The 26852-nt window shown below is 30.1% G+C and overlaps 2 protein-coding genes across 2 annotated transcripts in view; both read left to right on the plus strand.

Annotated features, from left to right (window-relative positions):
- The window catches only part of LOC136089446 (uncharacterized), a 63186-nt gene extending 44204 nt beyond the window's left edge, over positions 1-18982 (plus strand). Inside the window, exons 4-5 of the mRNA XM_065815449.1 lie at positions 18497-18546; positions 18618-18982. Coding sequence (XP_065671521.1) covers positions 18497-18546; positions 18618-18796 — 229 coding nt within the window. The 3' untranslated portion in view covers positions 18797-18982. The remainder of the gene's footprint in view (positions 1-18496; positions 18547-18617) is intronic.
- Positions 18983-21507: 2525 nt separating this feature from the next.
- Positions 21508-22810, plus strand: LOC136089690 (protein FAM200A-like). The gene is made up of 2 exons (XM_065815747.1): positions 21508-21955; positions 22290-22810. The coding sequence occupies exons 1-2, from the start codon at positions 21508-21510 to the stop codon at positions 22808-22810; spliced, it is 969 nt and encodes a 322-aa protein (XP_065671819.1).
- The last annotated feature ends 4042 nt before the right edge of the window (positions 22811-26852 follow it).

Consider the following 26852-nt stretch of genomic DNA (forward strand, 5'->3'; position numbering starts at 1 on the left):
GTTGCAGTATAAAAGCATTGCAAATTATTATTATTCAAGTTATTTGCAATGCTTTAACTACTTAATATTACTTTAATTTATTTGTGTTTTATCATTGTGGATGTAAAGCTTTGTAACTAATAAAAAAACAGTTGTGTGGATACCGAACCGAACCGAATCCGAACTGTGCTTAAGACCGAACTGAACCGAACTCGAACATTAGATATAACCAAACCGGACCCGAACTTTAAAATAGGGTTCGATTCCCATCTCTATTTTAAACCCCCCTCAATTTGAGTGGGTTGTACTTTTTATATCGTCATAATTTTTGAACGCTTAGAGATAATACTATGAACCTTAAAAATAATCGATAAATATAAGTCTAGTTGAGAATAGTACAAAAATATATTATCAACTTGTTTCTTTCACGTTTGGGGCAGGTGTAGCAAAAATTTTTGGTTCCCAACCTCCAATCATAGCAATGTTTTGCAAACTCACATTATTTGATATAAGTATAAACATATAAGTGTTTGGAGTTAGCTCCATGTCTGGAACTTAGCTATCTTAAAATTCAAAAAATCCTGGTCAAGAAATTAAATTGCCAATGGTCGTTAACAGGCGTTGGCCCAACGTCAATCCAACTTTGAGACATTGCACTTTACCGTTCGCCTGACGTAATATTAAGTAGATTAAATAAATTCTTTTTTACAAAAAAATTAATTTAAATTTATTATATATTAACAAAAAACTTCTTGGTACCGTTTTTAAAAACTATTAAATTATTTTTTTTCTTAAAATAATTTTTCATAAACTTTGATACTAATAAATAAAGATTAATTCTGATTAAAGAAGCAAAAATCATCAATGCTGATCAAAGAAACAACTTTTATTTTATAATACAAAGAAAAATCAAAACTTGTTATAATATTTATTATTATGGTAAATTGTTCATGCAAACAAAATTTATATTTAAACATATTAACGTTTATTTTGTAGTTAGTTTCCTTACCAATCTTACTTCCCTTCGTCACTACTTCCCTTCAGAAAAACTCTGAAACTCAAATGCACCTTTTTATACGATGTGATAGTATTCTCTGAACTTGCATCTTTTCTTTGCTAAGTTTTATGGATTGGCATAATTACAATTAAAAGTAAAATATGTAAATAAATGCATGTATATACATATAAAAAAAATAAATAACAAACATATAAAATTTCCAACTATATGCTAATGTAATAAAAATAAAAACATTAACGAACACAATAAATTTAAAACTACTGTTTATTAACTGCATAAATAATGGAGATAAAATAGTTTCTGCATTCTACAGCAAACAGTTTATTTCTCTCTTCAACAAACATATTAAAAAACACAACGCTGTTAAACACATTTAAAAAAATGTATACACTGAATATCACTAAATGAAAAAACAGTTTAAATAAAAGCTTCGTATAGTAAATATTTATGTATGTATAAAATATCCTAGAAAAACAATATTTATTTGTTGTTAATGCAGTATAGGAATAATAATGCAGCAATCTTTCGAGTCAGGTAAAAAATACATTTTTTTTTTTTTTAAACATTTTCGCTTCCATCAAGGCTGCAAGCAGCCACTAATTAAGATTGGAAGTTACTGAAAGAAAAACAACGAAGATTGTAGAGCAAGATAACAATTGACGGATGACTTAAAGGATTGAAAATTATTAGAGATGGGAATCGAACCCTATTTTAAAGTTCGGGTCCGGTTTGGTTATATCTAATGTTCGAGTTCGGTTCAGTTCGGTCTTAAGCACAGTTCGGATTCGGTTCGGTTCGGTATCCACACAACTGTTTTTTTATTAGTTACAAAGCTTTACATCCACAATGATAAAACACAAATAAATTAAAGTAATATTAAGTAGTTAAAGCATTGCAAATAACTTGAATAATAATAATTTGCAATGCTTTTATACTGCAACTTCAGAAGTTCAAAAAACAATGCAGTTGCTAATAGCTGCAGTTAAAGTGCACAAAACATTAAAGCAGTAACTTTCTGAACACAGATAACGGTAGCTTAAGTAGCCTACTGTCAGTCTAGTAATCAGGGCTGCATGTTGTATTTGAGAAATATCAGCATTTCCAATGTTTCTGGGTTTAGGCGAGCCCTGCGCTCAATCATCGTCACCCCACACACTGAAAACACTCCTTCACTGGCAGTACTTGTAGCAGGAATAGCCAACAACTTTCTACCAATCAATGCCATCGTCGGAAGCTTATGTTCACGGTCATTGTCTATCCAGAATTGTAATGCATCACACGCTGTCACGGGCAGTGTCAAGTATTTGTCAAGTTCATGTCTTGTGTCATTACTGTCGGCATTAGACAATGGAGTGGCAACTGTTTTTAAGTCTGCCAGCAAATCATACGATTCAAGATCAGCTTTATTCTTCTTTGCAGGAGGCAGCTGATCTGAATGACTGCATTCACTAAAGCTGTCTATATCTGTATTGCCTGAGTCCTTTCGTATCACCTGATTTGGTGAAGAAGAAAAAATTTTGTCCACCATACTACGCATTTCTGAATAAACAAAATTGCGATCGTCTGTGTTGACAAAAGACAAGTATTTGTAAGAAGCAACAATAAGTGTTGATAGCTTGTGCAAAGGATGAATAACATACTTTTCATTCAAACTAGACAGAAAAACTGCCTTCAAGTCATGCATACTGTCGCTGTCTGAACCATTGATCTTACAGACTGATCGAAGATAAAAAAGCATTGGCCATACATCAGGGGACGTCGGCACATTGTCATGTGACAATTGTACAGTAGCCTTGTGAAAGAGATGCAAAAATTCTACGACGTCATGCAACAATTTTTCATTAACGTTGTTCAGTTGCTCAAGTTTGTCAAACTGCTTTGAATCAGCAAGAATTGACTTGACATGATCTAACTGGCATGACAGTGATTGCAAAAGAAAAAATTGACTGTTCCAACGAGTCGCAACATCCTGTTTGAGAGTGTGATTTAGTTCCTGGTTTTTCCCACTATGTTTAAAGTAGCCCACCATTTCCTTTGAAGTCTTGATCATTTCATGAACTAAATTAGCACCAGGGGATTTCAAAGCTTTTTCAACAGCTAAATTAAGATTATGACCTGCACAACTAAGTCTAACATCGTTGCGATAAGCCGACTTCATATTACTCCCATTATCAGTCACAAATACCAAATTGTCACTTTTTATAGTCTGAGGGAAAAGTTTTTTAAGTATTTCAGTTGTCTTTGCTTTTACGGCAATGCCAGTCTTAGACTCACTAAACTCAAACAATCCAACACACTTACTTATAAGGCAATAACTGCTGTTAATGTAATGTGCTGTAAAAGTTTGATAAGAGTATTTTAGAATGTCATCGGTCCAGTGATCAGTTGTTATTGCGATATGAGTAACCCCAGCAAGTTCGTCTTTCAGCTTTCGAACATATTCGTTGTAGAACTTTAGTAGTAGTGTCTTAGACAGCGTTGTTCGATCACACATAATATCCTCAAGTTTCACTGATCCATACTTCGATCCAATATCAATCATTGTTTGAGGAAAGTGACGGAACCCATCATCCTGAACACACGAGAATGGCTGAATGTCTTTTGCAATCATGTAAAGGGCTGCACGTTGAGCATATTCACAAATGTGTTTAGGAACCTGTAAAGTATAAAGCAATAAACAATAGACATTAAACACATAGCAATACATAATGGCCTTTTTTTTTGTACTACAAAAAACATTGTATTTCTAAAATATTGCTAACAACTTGTAACAAATATATTTTGCTATCAATGGTAGCAAGTGAAAAGTTAAAACAGTAAATAGGAAAAAGCAAGATCGGCAAACTATATTTATTAACCTCTGTCTTTTTAGGTAAAAAGCTTGTCATTTTTAATTGTCCAGGTTCTGAACTGATCTTATTGATGTATGATGTATTATGTCTTTGTAAAGTTGTAGTATGACCAATTGGCACTGACAACCATAATCCACACTGCTTACAAACGGCAAACTCCTTGACAACCTGTTGATCATAACATGATTACTCACAGTTATACAAAAATCAAATAAAGTGTATTATAACTAAGGTCAATTGATTCTATTTAGCATTTGATATTCAATTAATTATCAAACCTGAATGCTGCTCAGTTTGGCATTGTGTGCAATATGCAATGCCTGAGAGATGCAGGTGATTATTGATTTATTGAAACATTTATAAAACTAAATAGTTTTATATGCAGTAAGTATAGTTACAAACCTCATCCCCAACTTCAACGCAACGGAAGCTTGTCCAGCATTCACTTTTTGTCCATGATGCAGGTACTAAGTGAGCCGCTCCGTCTGTTATCAATTTCTCCAACACTTTTTTAGTCCATTTACGAGTTAATTTACTGTTACTCATTATTACTACAATATTATGTAATTATTGCAATCATTAATTACTAAGATATGAATAAAAACTCAGAACATTAACAACACCTCAATATTGCAAATGTTTAGAAACAACATTTCCATTTTGGTTGGTAATGTTATGAATTGTAGACTTATCGCGAGGTTAGAATTATTTTGTTCTATTTCCCATTTTAAACGTTGGGAGAAAATTTTTCATTTTTTTCTAAAAGTAAAAATTACTTAAAATTTTAGCTAGTTTTTAAAGAAATAATAACTTATGCTTTAAATAATTTTGATTTAAACAAATTATTTAGAAGAAATTTAAAAATTAAAATATATTTTAAAAATAATTAATTATTACTAAAATTACTAACTCATTTTCTTCCAACACTTAACATGAGAGAAAGAACAAAATAATTCTAAACTCGTGGTATGTTATACATTAGGTAATGAATTATGTTATATATGTTACACATTAGGTAATGTAGCATGTTATGTATTGTAGTGATGTGCGAATTGCAAAATTTTCACTTTTTCAAGCGTCTATTTAGCTTGGTTAGGGCAAGCACAGTTGGTTTGATTCGGTTTGTTCACAACAGGTTTAAAGTTCGGGTTCGGTTCGGTTTAGTAACAACTAAAGTTCGGGTTCGGTTCGGTTCTGTCGTAGATAAGGTTCTAGTTCGGTTCGTTCGGTTCGGGTTCGGTTTGTTTCCCATCTCTAAAAATTATATGAATCAGGAAAGCAAGATGAAGGAAGCGAATTCTAAAGAGCTGATGTTCAAGGAAAAAACTAGACAAATAAGCGTTTTTAGAGCAATTAGGAACAGTCACAGAAAAAGGATGACACTTTATTGAATGACGAGTAACTCGAGAATGAGTTTTAGCAGATGGCACAAGAAATGCAAGCTCTTTAGAGCAGTGCCCATATAGTATTTGCAGAAAAGAGAAAGTGAAGCAACATAATAACGATGTGATAATGGTTGGAGGTTGGCTGCAAGAGCAGGTCCAATTATGTTTACAATGCGTTTTTGCACCTTGTCTAAAAGAGAAAGGGTATCATTAGAAGAACCGCCCCAGATATGGCAACAGTATTCCATACAAGGCCGGATTTGAGTTTTATAGAGATAGAGAATAGAATACGAAATAAGAAAGTGACAAGCTCAATAAAGAGATGCAACCTTACCAGATGCTAATTTTGCAACTGATTTGATATATGGTTTCCAAAAAAGATTGGGAGTAAGAGTTTATCCTTGAAGGTGATAAGTAGATGACTCATCGAGTACATCACCGTTCATAAAAATAGGAAGATCTAAGTTATTGCGATAACAATTGGCTGAAAAAAATTGAGTTTTATTTGATTTAAAGTTCACCAGCCACTGCGAGCCCCATGCTGTAGCAGAAGTGAGATCCTTTTCAGATTGTTGGCTTCTTATCGCGACAAGAATAAATGGTAGTATCATCAGCAAACAATGCCACCTTAGATGTGAGAAGATCTGGAAGATTGTTAATGTAAATTAAAAAGAGTATATGGCCAAGGATAGAACCTTGAGGAACCCCTGAATTTACAGAATATGAAGAAGAGTACTGTCCATCGAGGACAACTTTTATACTACGATTGGAAAGGAAAGACTCAATAATCTTAACGATGTTAACGGATACACCATAGGAAGAAAGCTTATGGAGAAGACCAGCATGCCAAACTTTATCAAAAGCTTTTGAAATTTCAAGAGCGATGGCCTTAACCTCTCCACCATAATCTAATGCACTATCAGCAAATCAGCTGTAGAACGAGAAGATCGAAATCCATATTGATGGTCAGAAAGTAAGTTATTAGATTCAAGATGAGAAATTAAGTGTTTGTTGTTTAAAGATTCAAAAACCTTGCTTATGATAGAAAGAAAACTAATAGGACGGTAGTTAGACAAATCAGATCGCTCTCCAGAATTTTTAAAGATAAGGATAACAGATGCCGCTTTCCAGCAGGCTGGAAAACAAGACTCTAATAAGCACTTGTTGAATAGTTTTGAGAGTACAGACGACAGCTCCAGAGAACACTTCTGCAAGACAATAACAGGTATGTTGTCCGGGCCACAAGCTGTAGAAGAGTCTAGGCAGGAAATCACTTTAGATACAGAAGCTGGAGTGATATGAATGTCAAGCAATAGATCAACCTGTTTGTTGGCAATATCAGGTAGAACGCAACTAGTGGAATCAAGAGATAATATTGATGAAAAGTTTTTAGCAAAAAAAATTCAGCTTTGTCTTTAGGTGAGGTGACAAAGTCTGAACCATACAAGAGAGTTGTAATTAAAGATTTGGCCTTATTATTGATATTATTAAAGATTCTCCAGAAATCACGGGAGCCTAATTTTTGAGATAAAATGCGAGATTTCATGACCTGAGAATAGCGGTTTTTGGCATTAGACAAAACCTTTTTACAATTGTTTCTAGCTGTAATAAACAGACGTCTGTTTTCTGGAGAATTGTTTTGCTGATAAATATGGATGTAACGGTTTCGATTTGCAATCCCAGCTGCACAGTGAGAGGAAAACCATGGAGGAGAGTGAGGCTTGACCTGGAATTGTCGAGAGGGAACAAAAGATTCAATGCCAGCCTGAATCCACGAAGTTATGTAAGAAGCACATTTTTCGACAGGAATACAAAAGATTTCTACCCAAGGGCCATCACGAAGAAAATCACGGAAAGAATCCCAGTCAGCTTTACTGTAGTTGTAAGAGGTTCGATAATAGAGGGATTCAGGTGATGAAAAAGAATGAGATATTAGTTTTATAGAGATCAAACTGCGATCAGAAGCATTTAAGGTTAAATGTGGAGAAACTGAGCACTGACTAGAATCAGAAACAAGATATAAGTCGAGTAGAGAAGGTAAATGATTCGAGTTGTCAGGAAAGTGAGTTGGAAAGTTGACTATTTGAGTTAGGGATTGAGAAAGGCAAAAGTTGTGGGCTTTAATGCCTGCAGAATTACTGACACTAGAGCCAAGTCATTCAGAGTGGTGAGCATTAAAGTCACCGACAACAACTATATTAGCTGATGGATAAAGAGAGAGGGCATGGTCAATATGATCAGAAATATCATCAAAAAGAGTGCAGTCTTGAGATGAAGGAGAGCGATATAGAACAAAGAGAAAGGCAATAGAGTGAAGTGGTGCTAAACGAAAGCACATGAAAGAATAGTCTGTGGATTCAAACCAAGTTTCACGACAAATGGGTAAATTCTTACGAATGTAAATGCCCAGGCCAAACATGTGACTAATGGAGTCTTTACAAAAAAAAAAAAACCATCAACACTAAGATCACAAGATGAGACAGCTGAACTTAAATTAGTCTCGCAAAGAGCAAGTAGATCTGGTGAACTTTGCAAGAGATAAGACTCAACAAAAGAAAAGTTGCTTCAAAAACCACGAATATTAGTAAATGATAGGTTTAGAGAATTTGATGATGATGATGGTTTTTTGTTTTTTTTAGTTTTTGGTACTTTATTCATTTTTAAATTAGATTGAAGAACTTGACTCAATAGATAGTAGTCAGAACACTGTTTAATAACCAAAGCATTTGCCTCATTACTATTATTAAACCCTTCGCCGTAACAAAGGGCTCCAAATGTGGCCTCCGCAATGCACACTAAAAGTACAAACAGGGACACCATCCATGCGCAACATGGCACTGTTAATACTTTGATATTTTTCAGCTGTTGATGGAATCAGTCTCTCTGAGAGCTACCACAGAGTTCGGGAAACCTGACTACCAGCCGGCCTCAGAACCATATAACTGAGTTTTAGAGCTGTACCCTCATTAGGAGATAATAGAACAAGTTGCCTAGTCATAAAAACAGAGACACAAGAAAAACCCATGCATTGAGTCAAGATGATCCAGCATTCATCATCCTAAACTGAAAACAATGTATTACAAATGCATCTGCGTCAGCCTAATAGATAAAGAAGGGGTGCGAGGCTGGTCAATAGAATCTGTTTACCCCTTAAGTCTTTGCCTAGGAGGCCTAATTTACAAATAGTTGTAATTTACAATTATAATATGCCTAGGAGGCCTAAATTTACAAGGAGGCCATATTTACAAACAATATCAGTTTTCTGGCAACTTTTCAATATATCAAAATTTTTTTTTTAATACTTTGCAAATGTTTATTTATCTATTAAATGACAATGTAAGAAAGTAAAATAAATATTTTCCAAAAGATTTTAAAATCTTATACTTTTTTAACAAGCAGGGACATTAAATTTATTTTAAAATCACTTGATCTTTACATTATTTTTGTTTCTTGTAATATCTAAAACAAAAGAAAAATAATTGAAAATTATTCATTAGTAATTAGTAGCAACAAGTGTTCAAATATAAGAGATTTTAATAAAACTGTTTACTATATTTTTATACAAGCTTTTTCCATCCCTTTTTAAATAATAATTCGAAATTTTTAAATAAAAGTGTACCTTTGTTCGTCTTTCATTGTAAATGTATAATTATTTAAATCGAGGGGATAATTAGGCTAAGGTGTTGAAGCAATACCGTTTAAAAAAAATGCGAGTAATATGAATTATATTTTATTTTGCAACATATTACCAACTACCTATTAAATATTCAATATACTAAATAAATTTGATAACTTATTACAAAGAATTGTTAATGAACAAGCTTGGTTTTGCTGCAATGTAAGACATACATTTACTCTAATTTTTATCAAAAAATTAATCAAATCCTACCGTTTGATACCCTAATAGTTTCCGAACTTAGTAAAGTTGTTAGAGCTGATAGTATTGACTTGTTTGTGTCACTCAAGTCCTTGTCGTCCTTACTGATGACAGTCACTATTTCTTTTCTTTTCTAATGTCCGAAACTTTCCATTTCGGATTCTTATGCAGATGTTTCATGCTCTGCTTTAGATTAATTAAGCCTTGATTTGCGGTAACTATTTTCAGAAATTTATAAAATAAAACAAAAACCATGTAATATAAATAATTTAGAAAAAAAATATCAAACAGCTGAAATTGTTTAAATTTATTAAATAATCTAAATCTAAAAAATATTAAAAATTATTAAATAATTGAATATTAAATAAACAAAAAGGTCTAACAATTGATAATGTATTGATAATGTGTTTGTGTTGCAATAAAAATGCAACACAAACACATTATCAATACACTCTTAACTGATTGTTTTTTTTTCTCTCTCTTTAATTGTCACTAATCAAGATGTATGATAAGTTGGCCAGTAACGTAAGTTGTTTTCTCCTGCAACCCAAACTGATGGAACTGCACAATAGCAAACGCCATATATTATTTTTAAGAACTATATATGAAATTCTCCTGCCCACATGTTTTTAATATCAAAGTAGACTCAAAAGATAGTAGCATAGAATTATGACATAACGAATAAGTTATCAAACAAAATAATAACGTCAATAACTTATTTCTAATTGGAACGAAAAAAACTTTTTCTTTTTTAAATAAAGTATTCATCTTTTAACAAAAATAAATTATTTTTTCAATGAAAAAACCATTTGCAATTAATCTCAGTTTTGCTCTGACATATTTCATAAACAATTGTAAAAAATTTGAATCGTTTTATTGTAGTTTCAATTTAGTCAATCTAAACTTATTTGACCAATCAAAACTTCCTCTATTGCTTTTTTTTGCTTGCTAATCTGTCTCGTAAGCCTTCTGTGCCAAATGCATCCAAAAGTTTTCAATTGATTGTGTTTGAGGTACGTTTGAGGAATTAAATTCTTTATCAACGTAATAGAAATATTGGTCCATCCAATTTAGAGAATCTTTAAAATAATAAGAACTTGCTAAATCTGGCCAAAGCAAAAGTTAAAGTCTCCATGATACTAGTGTATGGATGGAAGAAGTCGTTTTTCTAAATATTCATCAATATAGATTAACGAATTAATTGCTACTGCCTTGGAAGTGCCAAACAATAGCTTGGACATACCACAGTCAGATACGGTTATCCTCAAAAATAATATTTTGGAAATTTCTCTTTTTTTTTAAAACGAACACTTCTAGGCACATTTTTTTGTTGTTTGTGTAGTATGCAGAATTTCCGTTGATGATGTCCCCTGCAAAACAAAAAAGTATTTTTGGCCATCGATGACCAGAAGCAATTGTGTGTCATAGAGATGGTTAACTAGTTTCCTGCTTCTTTTCTTTGCCTTTAAATGTTGTTCTATAGTGTTTTTTAACGTCTTTTCACGTACTTTGTGCAAGTTCTTCCTTTTCAAAATGATTTTAAAGCTTTTTTGTTCTAAAACAAACAGTTTATCTACTCAAAACCACTTTTTCGCGTGTTCAGTATGTTTTGATTCCCTTCTTCTCGTAATTCAATCTTTTTATGTTTTAAAATAAAAATTAATATAACTTTTTTGCATAACTTAAATGAGCAACAGCTTAAAAATATATCGATTTGATACAAATTTAACAAAATTGTTTTCCTCATTTTGTTTGAAAATACTTGAAAATGATGCATTAACTATGTAGTTACTAAGTAGATAAACTCAGCTACATAGTATATTAAATACATAGCTAAATTTTTGTATTACTTAAGTAAACCCTGATTTTAAGGGAAAATTAAAATAAGCATATTTATTTAACGATATCAAACTTTAATTTGCTAGCTACATATTTTTATATTGATTTGAACTACATCTTAAATTAATAACAATTATGTACATCCTAAATTATTAGCAAACCAAAAATAATAAATTTCTCAAATGAAAAAAGTGTGCTAAAACAGCTTCTAAGATTACCGAAAAACATTTCAACGCTAAAACATTGAGGCGTTTGCAATTGCCTTAAACTGACGTTAGTGCTTATAAGCACCAACGTTAAACGCCTCAAAGTTTTAGCGTTGAAATGTTTTTCGGTTATTTTAGAAGCTGTTGAGAACTTTATTTGAGACCTTTTTCATTTGAGAATTTTATTGTTTTTGGTTATCTATAGATGATAAAATTGTAAATGCAATACAATTTGGAAGACTTGATTTTCTTAAATAACCACTTGAGCTGACAAACTCTTTTATTTTTGGCTTCTTATACCAATAAAAGTTTTCAGGCTTCTGCATTGAGAAGATTTGTTTACTCAATGTCACACCAACAACAAAGGTGTCTGCTACTATGAAATTTTATACCAGACCTTATATTGGTTAGCTTAATATCATGAGAAAACCAGGGAACCATTTTCATATTTTTCTTGAACTTTGACGAGATCAAAAATAAACTTGACGTTGTCATAGGTCTCTAGAATGTGTTGAGAAATTACTACTACCATTCGCTGCTTGACATTCTTGTAATTTTTGATGATGAAGCGACGATCAATCTGTCAGTTTTTTGAAGTTGGCTTTGAGACTTATATCATCTTGAACCATAATGAGGGTAAAGCAGAGTTTTAGAAATTTTTTGCTAACATGAATATTTTACTGAGCTTGTTGAGATCGCGACAGCAACCTACTTAACTTGTTGTATTGCTTTAACTGGGTTGAATAGTTGTCACTGTAAAATGCTTATTAAATTTTTGATTTGCTTTAACAAATTTCTGTTTTAAATTAGATTCTAAAGTTCTGACAAGACTCTAAAGGTTTATAGCATATCCTACGTCATTATGCCACTGTTGAAAAGATCTGTTTTTTGCAGAATTTGCAATATTTTTAAGTTGTCAACTTTTAATTATAGCCTTTATTAAAAAAGAACTTTTAAGGCCAAAATTAATAAGTTTATCAATTTTAATAGCCAAATAACCATTAAATAAAAGTCGTAACCAAAAGTTTTAAATAAAAGAAAGACCATTAAATAAAAGTCGAATGGTACCGTTTAAAGAAGAATGTTGCCTGCAACAACCGTTGATAGAATCAAATTTATCCACCATCCTCAAGTTTTCAAGGATTAATTTTAGCAATCATTCTAAAATTTCATTTTGAGTTTCCTGAGTACACTGATGTGAAACACCCTTACCAAGAACTGTTTTATCTTCAGCTGTTTCATCAGGATTAGCTGTTATATTTCGGAAGCTTAACTTAATTTGCTAAAACTGCAATACTTATGCTTGCCAATTTAACAAATAAGGCAGTTAAATAAGGTTGTCAGTCTTGTTGGTGGCTCTACTAAAATTGAATCAAAATTAAAAAGCTGTGTCTTTGCTTTGCACTATTTCTAGTTCCCCAAATTAAGTTTTACAGATGTCACCTATTGCTAAAAGGAACTCTATCATCTTTGAAGTTAACATCCTTTTAAAGAACTTGTACAAAGCTTGCCTCGAGGCTCTCTGTAAGTTTTCTGTCCGCATCTCTCATGCAAATTATACAACCCAGCTACCACATTTACATTGGTCCAACGTGTTTAAAAACATTGTAAAAGTTGGTTGTTTTTCCGATCAAAACCCAACGTTGATCCAATTTACAGGGATTAACGTTGATCTAATGTATATGGATCAAAATTGATCCATTGTATACGGATCAACGTTGACCAAATGTATATAACTCAACATTGATCGAATGTATATGGGTTGTATGTCGGATTTGTACGTTGGATCGTACGTTGTATGTTGGATTGTACGTTGGACTGTACGTTGGATTGTACGTTGGATTATATACATCAGAATAATGTTTCTCCATATACATTGAAATAACGTTGGATTATATACAGTGCATCAAAGAAAAGCAGATATACAAATATGTATTTATATAATTCATAAGAATTAATTTTTATCTACATATTTCCTTTAATTATTGAAATATATTTTGTTAATACATTTTTCTTATTTAACAAAATTTCAAGCCACAAACAAAACAAACATGAATAATGAGTGAGATGCATTTGTTTTAAAGTATAAGCATTAGTTATAATAAGTATAAACAAACGTTACCATAAATGTTGAATCAACAAAATGGATAAAATGTATGTTTATAAGTCCATATATATAGTTATATATTCGTATAAATATATAATATGCAATGTGAATATATTTATTTATATATATATATATATATATGTATATATATAATATATATATATATATATATATATATATATATATATATATTTATATATATATATATAATATATATATATACTTTATTAGTTAGTCTTCATATAGTGCTAGTCTTCATTTAGTGTTAGTCTTCATATGTTTTTGTTAAGTTTGGCATTTTGAATTCTTTTTAGTCATATTTTGAAAAGGAAACTGATGAAAAACTACATTTTAAAATAAGATTCAACTTTTTTGTTCACATTTTAAAGAGTTATTACTCGTTTGTTACTTTATAATTTTTTTTGTTGGACAAAGTTTTGAGCCTCATTTTAATGAAAAACTGAACCAATTATAAGCAAAAATTAAAAAAAAGTGTGAAAAATTAAAAGTGAAAAAGTCTAACTGACGATTACAAAAAATCTAAAGTCACTTGTGTTGAACATCTGCATGTGTTTAGAATTACTTACTAAAATATCTTTTTCGGGGTATTATTTGAAGAATTTTTAAAATGTGATCTAATATTATTTATAAGGATGTATAAGGATAATATAATAGTAATATTATTGGCTGTATAAGGATATTATTGGATGTATAAGGATATTATTGGATGTATAAGGATAATATAATAATAATATTATTGGTTAGGAAGGTGCAGTATCTACTCCTGATTCTTCAGAGATCTCCTTAAAGGTTATAAAATATCTTTAAATTAGAAAGATAAATTCTATGTATCTGATTTCATTTTGGATTGAACTCGACAATAAAATTTGAGGAAAAAATCATCTACTTTTTATTTGAATCTCCTAACAATCTGCTGTGTTAGACTAGAAGATCGCAAATCCATAGCTTTTCTTCAAACGAATAATAATTACCTTTGGTTCGAATGTTGTAATTGCGCATTAGGGTACTTGCTTTTGAAGAAATTTTTGAATTTCAATAAACTACCCCTTGAAATATGGAACATTGGTGTTAAAACTATCTTTGGAAAAAAATTAGCCTGATCGGACCACTCTTGTGCCTCCCCCAGAGCCCACTTAATTAAAAAAAATGATCAAAAAAACGGCGAAAACGCCTATGTTCGATAGGCTAGGGGGAGGTGATAATATAAAAAATTTTGACTGATTTTTTTTATATAATACAGGTATTAATTTATATTTTTAAATAAAAAGGGTAGTTAAGGCAGAATATGAATACTTTTGCTGTTTTATTGTGTTAAATAGTGTCAAAAATCGCAAAAAAATGAATTATTTTGCCGCGAATTATAAGAAAGATGAAATACTTTGTTTTACACATTAATTTTGTTTTTGATCAGTTATTTTCTTTTCTCTATTATATTATTGAGACCATAAAAATTTTACTCCTTTAGATTATAATAATTTAAAAAAATACTTATTACCCTATCGATTTTTATTCATATTATTGTTGCCAAAATTTATGAATTTGCAGTTTTCTTGAATTTACAGGTACATTAACTAATTGTCTTTCTTCCTTTTTCTTCTTTTGAACATACAGTAAAATTTATTTTTGAAACTATTTATTTATTCATTTATCCATGTTTTATGACTTATGGTATTTTAGGTTTTATGATGAACATTAAAGAAACTGAAAACAGAAATGAAGAAAGAGAGCTTAGGTCAACAAAATTTTTTTTTCCTTATTGGAGAAGCTAATCCAGCTATATCAGGTGCTATATTGTAATTATTTTGATTGATAGTTATATACTTTTTATTTTGCATTAAAATGATACATTGTATGCGTAATTTAATGCATACACGAGTACTTTATATAAATAATGATAAGGCTGTTGTTTATATTAACATGTTTTCCAAAAGAAAAAACCTTTTAGTATAAGTAATGAAATATTGAAGTATGTATATTATTCACATCAATAAATATATTTTTTATATTGTTAAGGTATGCAACTTCTAACAGGAATGGAAATATTGAAAAACTTTTACTACATCAAATCTACACTGGAAAGATGTGAAAAAGTCATCAATACTATATTGCATGCCTAATACGATGAAAAAGAATCAATGTAAAAATGACAAATGCAAGTGCATATTATCTTTGATTAAAGCTCCTTAGAATAAAGCTGGATATCCAATAGTTTCTGACAAAACCCTTAGAAGCATATAAGTAGCTAAGAAAAAGAATACTACAGTTTAAAAAAGCATAAAAAGCGAGGATCAACTTCAAACTCCGAAGATTTGAAGTTTTTAGATGATCAAGAAAGCGATAGAAAGTTTATTATCGGAACCAAGAATAAGAAATATGGTCAAAAGTCTAGAGAGAGTATTAGAAAGAAAAAATGAAAAAGAAAGCACAACACTCTAGGAGTTACAGAAAATTTAAATCAGGAACCAATTTTAGATGAAAGCGATACAGAAATGTTGAATGATATAGACTTTAAACCTGGATATTGGAAAAGGAGAAAAGAAAAAGAAAAACCAATTACGTGCACAATTCCTAAAGATATTTACGGTGGTAGTGTTGCACTCTTGCTACATCAATTAATGATATATCTCCTGCAGTTCTCCAGAAAGTTGTCACTTCTGTTGTTCATAAATCTTCTGTGGATGTAAGTAAACATCATTGCAGCATTTCAGCATCCTCATCACATTTAAAAAAGATAAACTTAATAATAAGTAAATAAGCCAGAAATGACATAAAAGCTGCTTTAAAAGCCTCGAAATATCCACTTATCATTCATTTTGATGGTAAAACCTTTTTTGAATTAAAAAAGGAAAGCGATTCAAAAATGACAGATTACCAGTTCTTTTAAATTCTAATGGAGAGGTTTATCTTCTTGGAGTACCTTCCCTAGCATCATCCTTAGGGAAGATTAGTGATAAAACTCCTTAAGGAATATGAAACCAAAAGAAACATCAGAGGGTTATGCTTTGATAAAACTTCCAGTAATGCTGGAACTAAAAAAGATTCCTTGTTTAGAATAGCAAACAATCTAGATATCTATCCATTATTTCTTGCTTGTAGACACCACATATCAGAGCTAAAGATTGTTCACTTTTATAATATTGTTACACAAAGAAAGACATCTGGACCAGAGAACGTTTTATTTAAAAACTGAAAGACATATTTGAAAGTCCTGATTTTCATTATGATACGAATGATGTTACACGATTTCATTGAGATAAGACAAAAGGAACTGTTATCGAATGTGCTGCAGTTGAGTCACTTAATTTTTGCAAAAAGTATATTAAAAGTAAAATTATATTTAGAGGCGATAGAAAAGAACTAGCTGAGCGGGTTGTTGCTTATTTGTCTTTTCAAGGTGTGAAAATTAGGAAACCAGAAGCTGTCCACCATGCAAGGTTCCTTGGAAAAGCCATATTTTATCTTAAATGGCAATTGCTTTTTAATCAGATTAAATTTGTTCAAGAAGTAATTACTTTTAGAAGAAACAAATACCATGGCAGAATTCGTAACACTTTTTATGCAAAATGGTATTTGCAATGTGACAAAGCTATCAAAGCACCATATCTTGATATTTTATCAGTACATAAAATGCATCTATACAAAGATGTTTGTGCCAAGCCAGAGGCGATTGAAGCAGTATTGAAATCATTTTACAAACCTTCCTGGTATCTTGATTCTACAATTGTACCTTTTTTTTTGTTGGACAAAGGTGTTTCTAATGAAGAAAAAAGTAAGATTGCTTCTGCTGTTGCTTCAATATGACATGCCAAACTCTGGTTACTTTAAAATGAACAATAAATTGCTCACTGAAGTGGAAAGCAAGATTAGGATTGGAAAGAGAGTTTATAATGATACCCCAAGTTTATCATTACTAGTTGATCAATTCTCCTACTTGATTTTTGATAGAGTAGGGTTGGATAAACAAAGGATTAGAGACTGGCTTACCCTCCCATCTCAGCATTGGTACACACAATCAAGTTTTAGAATTTTCAAAGATTTTGCTAAATCTCTAGTTGTCATAAATAATCCTGCTGAAAGAGCAGTAGGAATGATGCAACAGTTTGTGCACAGATACATTAAAGAAGAGGAAATTCAGAACAGACTGCTAACTGTTGATAAAGCTAGACTTGCTACAAAAAGGTCAGGAAAAAAGTCTTCGAGTTTGTCTAAAAAGAGGTTGATTCTTTGATCACTTTGAACAATGGCAAAAATAATTGAAAAAAAAAAATTTATACAACAAACTTTAACATTATTTTAAATAATTATTATTTAATTAAAGATAAATCGTCATAAAACTTTTTTAATTGTAATATTTAATTATACTTAAAATTCGCAGCAAAACAATTATTTTTTTTGCGATTTTTATTACTATTTAACACAATAAAACATCAAAAGTATTCATATTCTGCCTTAACTACCCTTTTTATTTAAAAATATAAATTAATACCTGTATTATATAAAAAAAATCAGTCAAAATTTTTTATATTATCACCTCCCCCTAGCCTATCGAACATCGGCGTTTTCGGCGTTTTTTTGATTTTTTTTTTAATTAAGTGGGCTCTGGGGGAGGCACAAGAGTGGTCCGATCAGGCTAATTTTTTTCCAAAGTTAGTTTTAACACTAATGTTCCACATTTTAAGGGGTAGTTTATTGAAATTCAAAAATTTCCTCAAAAGTTAGTACCCTACTGCGCATTTATGTAGGAAACATTTTTTTAAAAAACATCATTCATGCCAGCTTATTCACTTTTTCTTTTTTGTTACTAGTATTGCTTTTTTTAATAGCTACTGTTTTTCTTTTTGTTATAATTATTTTTTGGTCACGATCTATATTATTACTTTTTGTTGTTTGCTTGTGTTTTACTTTACTTGTGTCACTCCAATGACAAGTTTTTAACTATACGAATGACACCGAACCTAATTTTTGTAAAATTATTAACAAATCTGTAATTTTTTATTAATTTTACAAATTCAAAGAAGTTTTATAACTTGATAGCATTGAAATAATGATATTCACATGATTCAAATTTATTATACTGGAGTAACAAAAAGTAAAAAACTTTATTAAAGAATTTTATTAGCATTATTAATGAACTTTATTAGCAATTGAAACACGCACGCACGCACGCACACATCTTTACTTAAAGATTAAATATTTTTAAATACAATTTTAGACAACAAAGTCCATGTTATCAACAGGAAATATTATCTGGAATCGTTACATGTAAGCATATTTTACTTATAAAATAACAACTACTTATACAAAAAGTAATTTGGCAATTTTCATTTTTTTAGTTCTTCCAATTCAAGTCATGGATATAATTGGATATGATTCAAACACTGCATTAATTTATGGAATCACGAAGAGAAATAATTTTATAGAGGTGAATCTAAATAAAAAAAAAGCAATTGTTATATCAAGTGAAAAGTGTTCAAGTGTAAAAGTGTGTAATCAACCTTTCGATGCAAAATAATGGAGGGTGAAAAGATTGTGATCCATCTTTAAATACTAAATAACGAAAAAGAGTTGAAAACCATTTTAGACTTTTTCTATTTTTCTAATATTTTCCTTTTTTTTTCGATTAAATGAACATTAAGCTTAACAGATAGATTAAAAATAACTCTTATTTAAATTTATTAATAAATTTTTTGGTAAACCATACTTTCTTATTTTAAAGTAATTTTCTAGACGAATCACAATATCTATATTCCCAAAAAATTCGATTGTTTTTGATTACTTCAGAAGTTTAGCTGTTATTTTTAAAATATAAAAACCAAGTTATGTACTAAAATTTATATTGAAATACTCTAACAGACATATTAAAATATTAGAGAATAAATCAGTAGCGATTAGGTGATTAAATAGTTTAGAAAGAATATGAGAAACATCATAAGCAAGAAGTTTGAGAAAAAAGGTTTGAACTCTGTTTGAACAAGATGCGTTGTCGGTATTTAGAAAAAAATTTTATTATTTGATTTGATTTTTATTAGTTGGTTTAATGAATTTAGAGTCAATATTAGGTGTTTTTAAAAACTTATGATTAACTAACTCAAAGCTAACTTAAGTCAAAATGGGATGAGAAAATATTTTTTTTGGAGTTCCTCTTGGATTGGAATAAAAAGCGACTTAAAAATTTCCCAAATTTAAACTGATTATGCATAATGGTGTTGTTAGAAGATACATAAGATGAGTGTAAGATATCTTCCAAGCATATATATTCAAAACCTTTTGAAAAGATAGATCTTTTTGCTTCGTAGAATAAGTAAGTTTCTATAGGTTTTGTAAACTTTTCAAGATATATCTTGTTATTTAGATTTTTTGTTTTGAGAAATTTTGTAAATATTCTATTTCAATTTTTTATTGAGTTTAAAATTGCTGAAGTAATCATTGGTTAAAGGCTCCGACTTGAGTCTCTAACACTAAATTTTTCTAACTGTACGTGTTTGCTAGAAAATAGTTAAAGCTAGTAAAGAAATCTTCGTCCTAACTGGCACATCTAGTTTCCCACAGGTGTTTGAAATTCTTGTTTGAAACGCGTTGAGTACGGTCGCCTGTTACCAGGCATCACGTATTTAAACGTGGCATTAGGCAACGTAACTAGTTTCGTTTTTAATCCGTGTTACAATTCATTTGCAACATATGTTCGATACGAGGTTCCTTAGTCTTAAATACGTAACAAAGCATTTATTTAAATATTGTTTATATTTAAGTTTTCTGCTAAAATTCTTAACTTTTGCGAGTTAAATAGCAAAAGTTAAGAATTTTGAAATCAAAAACAGAGAAAAGAAAGTAATAAAAACAGTAATGGTTAATAAATTCTATTTAATTGCTTTACACTATATACCAGTGTTTCCCAACGTGGAGTGTAGGAAATTTTCAGGCGGCAATTCGATTTTTAAGGGTCAATTGAAGAAAAAAGGACTTTTTCAGTCTAAATTTAACCACACAGTCAAATCTCCAGAAAACGTCCATTATGAAGTGCATCATGCAAAATTTTTTCGCTGGAATGCATTCGGAAAACTAAGATTCGCTTCGGCAAACTAGGATTCGGAAAACTAGAATTTGGACTAGGATTATCAGTTGCTTGTATCGTTTTGTCAATGTGCGTTACCGTTAATTTGAAATAAAAGTAGTGCTGTGCATATAAAAGCAGTGCTGTGCTTACTAAAAATAAAAGCAGTTGTTCGAATTTATCGATGTTTTCAAATTTTTAATACATTTTATAAATATTATAAGAGGTATTTAAATATAATTGGTAAGTAAATATAATTGCAAACATATTTAATTAATTGTTTAGAATTTAGATACCTCATAGAAAAATAAAGAATTCTGTAATGATTGTTACGAAAACTATTCCCTCTGGACAATCATTTCAAACGCTAATTCAGAATAAAGATTAGCGATTGCGGAATAAGCAATTTCCTTTGGAGAATTGCACAAAAACTTATTGCGAAAGTATTCCCTTGAGAGACTAATTTCGCACGAGGAATTCTCACTTAAAAGCCATAGCGCTAAACATAATAACAGTTGGAATAACAAGTCGAGAAGACTACACACAGTTTATATATAACTAGTTGTTTATAATTCAATATTCAAATATAGAAATAAATATAATACAAAAAGCAACTGAGATTTACTTTCAATAATAAATAAGAATACGAAACATTACAAAATATATAATTTTAATTTCCTAATTGATTTTAAAATTCAATTTTTGGCCCATTGAGTAGTGCAAGCAAAAAAAATATCAGCAGTACTTGAAAGAGTGTTTAAAATTTGTTTTCATACTTGCTGTCCATGATTCACGGTTACTTTTTTGTCTATTATGCCAACAATGCTTGAGCAATGAATCAATGAAACAAGGTCGTCTTGAAGCACATTTGAAGGCAAAACATAAATATCAAATTAATTAAAATTTGAATTACTTTTAAATTTTAAAGAAAAATTATGAAAAAAGAGCAACTTTAAAATCTCCCTTTATATCTCATAATGTTAATATTAATTGCACTCTTGAAGCTATCAAATTTCATTACTCATCGCCAAATCTGAGAAAATCATACAATAGGAGAGCAGTTAATCAACCCTTCAATATCAACATTTGTTAAAACTGTTTTTGGAAAAGACGACCAAGACGTGAAAACCATGCCACTAAGAAATAATACTGTTAGCAGAAGAATCGACAAAATGAGTAAAGATGTTGAAATTCATCTTATCGAAAAATTAAAAACAAGTCTTTTTTTGGTACAAGTGGACGAATCAACATTGAGAGACAACGAAACAGTATTACTTACATACGTCAGATACATTGATAAAAATTATTTTGCTGAAGAAATTATATTTTGCAAATCATTAAAAAGCAGCACTACCGCTAAAGATATATGTAGTACTCTAAAAAATTACTTAGATACGAATAAAATACAGATGAAAAATTTAACGTCCTGTGCTGCTGATGGTGCTCCTAATATGATGGGCAAAAAAAATGGTTGCTCAAAACTGATGAAAGATGAAAACCCAGATATGCTTCTTGTGCACTGTGTTTTTCACAGGGAAAACTTGATGACTAAAAATCTTTCTCCTGTTCTTAATAAAATAATGAACTTAGTTGTAAAATGCATTAATTCTATTAAAGCAAGTACAAAACAAGAGCGCATTTTAAACTATTTTGTGAAGAAAACAACGAAGCCCACGTAAGACTTTTACTTCACGCTGAGGTAAGATGGCTTTCGAAAGGGAACTGTTTAAAAAGATTTATGGAACTGTTTGATACTCGTAACGAAGTTTTAGGCAACAAAACTGAAATGCAATATCTGTTAACGATCAATTCTAAGGCATATTTGAGTTATTGAACCAATATTTTTAAAAAACTAAATATATTGAATAAAGAACTTCAAGGAACAAATAAAACTCTTATCGATGAAAAGCAAAGATTATTGGTTTTATTACGTCTATTGAACTATTTGAAAAAGACGTTTACCAAAAACAATTTGAAAAGTTTCATTGGCTTCAAAAATGTGATGTAACTGATACCGCTACACTTAATAATGTCGAGCATGTAAAAAACTTATCAGCTGATTTAAAAGGAAGATTTTCCGATTTGAAAGAAATTGATTTTCCAACTTGGTTGATGCAGCCAATGTTAGTTAATTTATCTCATATTTCAAATATGCAGTACCAAGAAGAATTAGCAGAAATGCAGAATAACGAGTCAGTTAAAACTTTTTTCAATATAAAAGGATCGACGGCATGGTTTTTTAAAGAGACCAAAATTAAATATCCAAGCCCATCAGAATGTGCAAGAAAACTATTATTACCGTTTCCTTCTTCATATTTAGCTGAATGCGGATTTAGTGCCATAACTGATTTGTTACTTAAAAAAAGAAATCGTTTGGACATAACACAACGCGAAGATCTAAGAATGAAGCTAACAAAATTGGAACCCAATATAAAATCTCTTTGTAACCAGCATCAAGCAAAAAGATCTCACTAAATTTCATTTATTTTAGACTTGAATACTTGATGTATTTTATTATATTTACTTATATATTGTGTACTATATTTTGTTTACTTGAATTTTTTTGTTTAACAAATAACTTTTTGTGATTTCTTCCTGCAATATATCATTTATGCTACTTATAAAAAATTTATAATAATAAAAATTATTCATAAGTAACATGGGGAGACATTATAAGTTTTTATGAGCTTTAGTGGGGCATGGCCATAGCCGCCGAGAGAAATTTCGGGCCCTGGAGAAGTTTTCTTAACGGGCCCTCAATATCAATCACATACCCAGGACCAGAAAACATGTTCTGGTCATTGAAAATTAAAAATGAAAATTAATTTAATCTTTTAAAAGTCAAAACCGTTTAAATCTTTTAAAATTTAAAGTTAGAAAAAAGTGCATAAAAAACAATGTTATTAAGTGTATAATAAACACTGTTTCATAATAGATCTTTGCGAGCTTTTCTACTCGCAAACAATTTAATAACTTCTTCAAAATTAATTTTCATAGCCATTTTGGCTTCAATAGATAAAAGTCCTAAGTCATTTAAACAATTTTGTGTCATTGTTGATCTTAATACGTTTTTTATTCTTTTCAACATGCTAAAAGATCTTTCTGCTCGGACAACTGTCACTGGAATAGTGCAAAATAGCCTTATTGCAATTAAAATGTTTGAAAACAGCGCATCCAGTTTGTTTTTTTTAATTTCATTTAACAAATCAATGGCTTGAAGAGAAATATTTTGTATATTGGCATCATAAATTGATTTTAAATGTAGTATTTCATCTCTAAGATGATCATCAATATAATTTTCATACATTTTTTGCAACTTTTCACACTTGCTTTGTATTTCTTGATCATTTAAGTCACGGAACAACCATATTAAATTGAATAAAGAATCTATTTCTTTTGCTGCATTAAACGTTCTTGTCATATTTCCAATAATGCTATCCATGAAAACATTGAAAAAATTAATTCTAAATTCTTCTGCCGGTGTCCTTATTAACTCGTGTGTTGTTTTTTTTCTTTTAGTAAATTTTTTCCCCGAAAATTCTATGTTTATCTGAAAAGATGTGCCCAACAAACTACATTCATTTAGAATAGTATTCCAATTATCTTTATCGTATTTAATTCAACAAGAAGACTCGACAAATTAGTTATTTCTACATCAATCATTGCACTGCGAGCTTGTAAAACAGTACTTCTGTAGTTTATAGCTGCAAGAACTTTGTGCCATATTTTTTGCCAGTACTAAGCATTCAAAAGATTCTATATATTTTTTTATTCTAATATGATCTGATCGAGTTTCTGACGTTAAGTTTACAAAACAGAGTTTATTGCTATTTTAAGTTCTTTTTTTTTTCAGCAAATGGCTTAACACTTTCAATTCTTGCAGACCACTGTGTATTTGATATAGTGTGCAAAGAACATCCAGTATTACTTAATAATATTTCCCATCTTTGTGGGCTACTACTAAATATATTGTATAATTTTTGTATTGTGCCGAAAAATCTTACAACATGAATACAAGATTCTGCTGCATGAACACCACATAAATTTAAAAAATTGCCAATGGATTAATTTGCAAAATGCGAGCTTGAGCACCTTTATATGATCCACTCATGTTAGATCCGTTATCATATTCTTGTGCGCGGCAGTCACTTATAGGAATATTACACCTTTGTAGCGTTTTAAGAATTAAATTAGCAATATCTTCTACAGTCATCTTATTGCATTCAACAAATGCAAGAAATCTTACCATAACTTCGAATTTGTTGGACTTAATAGTAACGTACCGTAAAATGAATGTAGTTTGTTCTATATGCGCAGAATCGGGTGTTGCGTCTTCAATAAGGGAATAATACTTCATAGTTTCTCTTTCCTTTAAAATACAAGTTCTTGAGTAATCTTCACAGCATGATATGAATTCATTTTGAATGTCTATCGATAAGTAATGTACTTGCAATCTCTGCTTTTCGATTTGTGTCTGCTTTACGTTTTTTATATGTTCTTCTAAAGACGGATTGTAATGACTTTAAAGTTCTAAAAATCCTAAAAAATTTCTATTGTTCGAATCTCCAATCAAATGAGTAACACCTCTAAAGGCCAATCCACGCTCAGCAAGAAACAAAATTACATCCAATAATCGTTTTAATAAATCTTTTCATTTCTGTGTCTCATTTTGTATTTGTTTTACTATAAAGTAATCATTTGTCGTATATTTATTAATTTTTTTTGTCTAAATTTCGCCACTGAATATAACAAGATTTTTGATTACTAGATTTTTCATAGTCAGGTATTCTGTCATATAATTTTTTGTACCCTCTATTAACCTGCCAACCATTTTCTGTAGCAAAAATTTATCTTTGCTCATGAAATTTATAAAATAAACGATAAGGAAAACAAAACAAAGCATTTTTAGATTTGCTCCAAACTAACCAATCACGAGGAACTATTTCTTTATTTTTTAACGAAAGCTTAAAAAATAGGTAGGGGATTAACAACCGTGTTTATCTACAGGAAATGTTATTGGGTGTGGTTTTGGACCTCTTAGAATGGCATCTTCTGCCTTTTTTGGTGTTACATTTACTTTTAACACTCCAACATCATTGTTGGCACTGTCGGTATACAAAGAAAGTGTCGAAATATCAGATTGCGCGGAAATTCCAACAAATTCCGTTTCATTCGTTGCACTTAATGGGTCCGAATCAATATCTCCATTATCGCAATAGTCATCGTTCTGTGTTTTTGAAGAAATTTTCAACCCCAAATTTTCTAGTGTTCTCATACTTCTAGAACTTTCTTCATTTCTTTTTTGTCGCTCTTTTCGTTTTTCGTATCCAGATTTATGGCGAGAAATCATATTCTGTATTTCAGAAATTAAAACGTAGCTCTTTATACAGAATTTATAAATAAATAATGTAAATTAAAGTTTACGAATAATAACACTTTTTTAATAATATTAATACTTGAATAATAATATTTTGTATTTAACGCAATTGTAATATTTATCAAAAGTTTTAATTTAACACGTATATGTTATTTACATAATGTAAACTAAAATTAAAAATATACGCTTACAAAAAACATCAGCAATGTCTAAAACGAAAATTTTAAAATGCAGCATTAATGAGAGAACAAGTCATGCAACCTTTACAGCTGTTAACGTTTAAAAAGAAAATTAACAAATGAAAAGTTAACAACGTCGGTTGAAAAAATTCGAATTTTAATTTTGATTGAAAGTCAATTGAAAAAAATTCGATTGAAAAAATTCGAATTTTAATATTACAAAAAAAAAATAGCAATAAAAAAAGAAGCAAATTTGTTAAAAATCTTAAAGGCAAAAAAAAAGTGATGAATAAATAAGACTTATTTATTCATCACTTTTTTTTATTTATTTGTAAACACACGGGGCCCCGGGAATCTTCCCCATCTACCCCCTCCCTTTCGGCGGCCTTAGGCAAGGCACTAAAAAGGTTGGGAAACACTGCTATATACTTTTTGTAATTTTGTGAAAATTGTGATAGCAATGTTGTTTCTATTATATTTAAACCTCATTGCTATTGCAACTATATGGCTATTTTAATTGACTAAATGGCTATTTTAATTGACTAAATTACTTTTTATATTACTTGAGTTTCATTATCAAGATACTAATGAATCAGCCAAGAAACAAATGAAGCTTACAATGCTTTTTTAAGTACATTTTTGAATTATTTTAACGAAACCTGTCCATAAGTTATAAAAATTAAGTCAAAAGCAATTGCAAATCCGTGGATGGATAAACCGTTATTAAAGTGCTCAAAAAAAAACAAAAACTTTACAATAATTTTCTGAAAAATAAAAACAATAATAATGAAAAAAATTACAAAAGGGATAAATATTTTTACTAAGATCTCATTAAAAATGCCAATATATATACATATATATACATATATATATATATATATATATATACATATATATATATATATATATATATATATATATATATACATATATATATATATATATATAAATATATATATAT

The sequence above is a fragment of the Hydra vulgaris genome, chromosome 13 (assembly GCF_038396675.1).
Source record: "Hydra vulgaris chromosome 13, alternate assembly HydraT2T_AEP".
NCBI classification, from domain to species: Eukaryota; Metazoa; Cnidaria; class Hydrozoa; order Anthoathecata; family Hydridae; genus Hydra; species Hydra vulgaris.

What these genes read in the sequence shown, in the direction of transcription:
- LOC136089690 (XM_065815747.1), top strand. Translation starts at nt 21,508, where the DNA reads ATGAGTAAAGATGTTGAAATTCATCTTATCGAAAAATTAAAAACAAGT. An exon ending in CATTAATTCTATTAAAGCAA is followed by an intron (nt 21,956 to 22,289) that starts GTACAAAACAAG and finishes TATTTGAAAAAG; the next exon opens with ACGTTTACCAAAAACAATTT.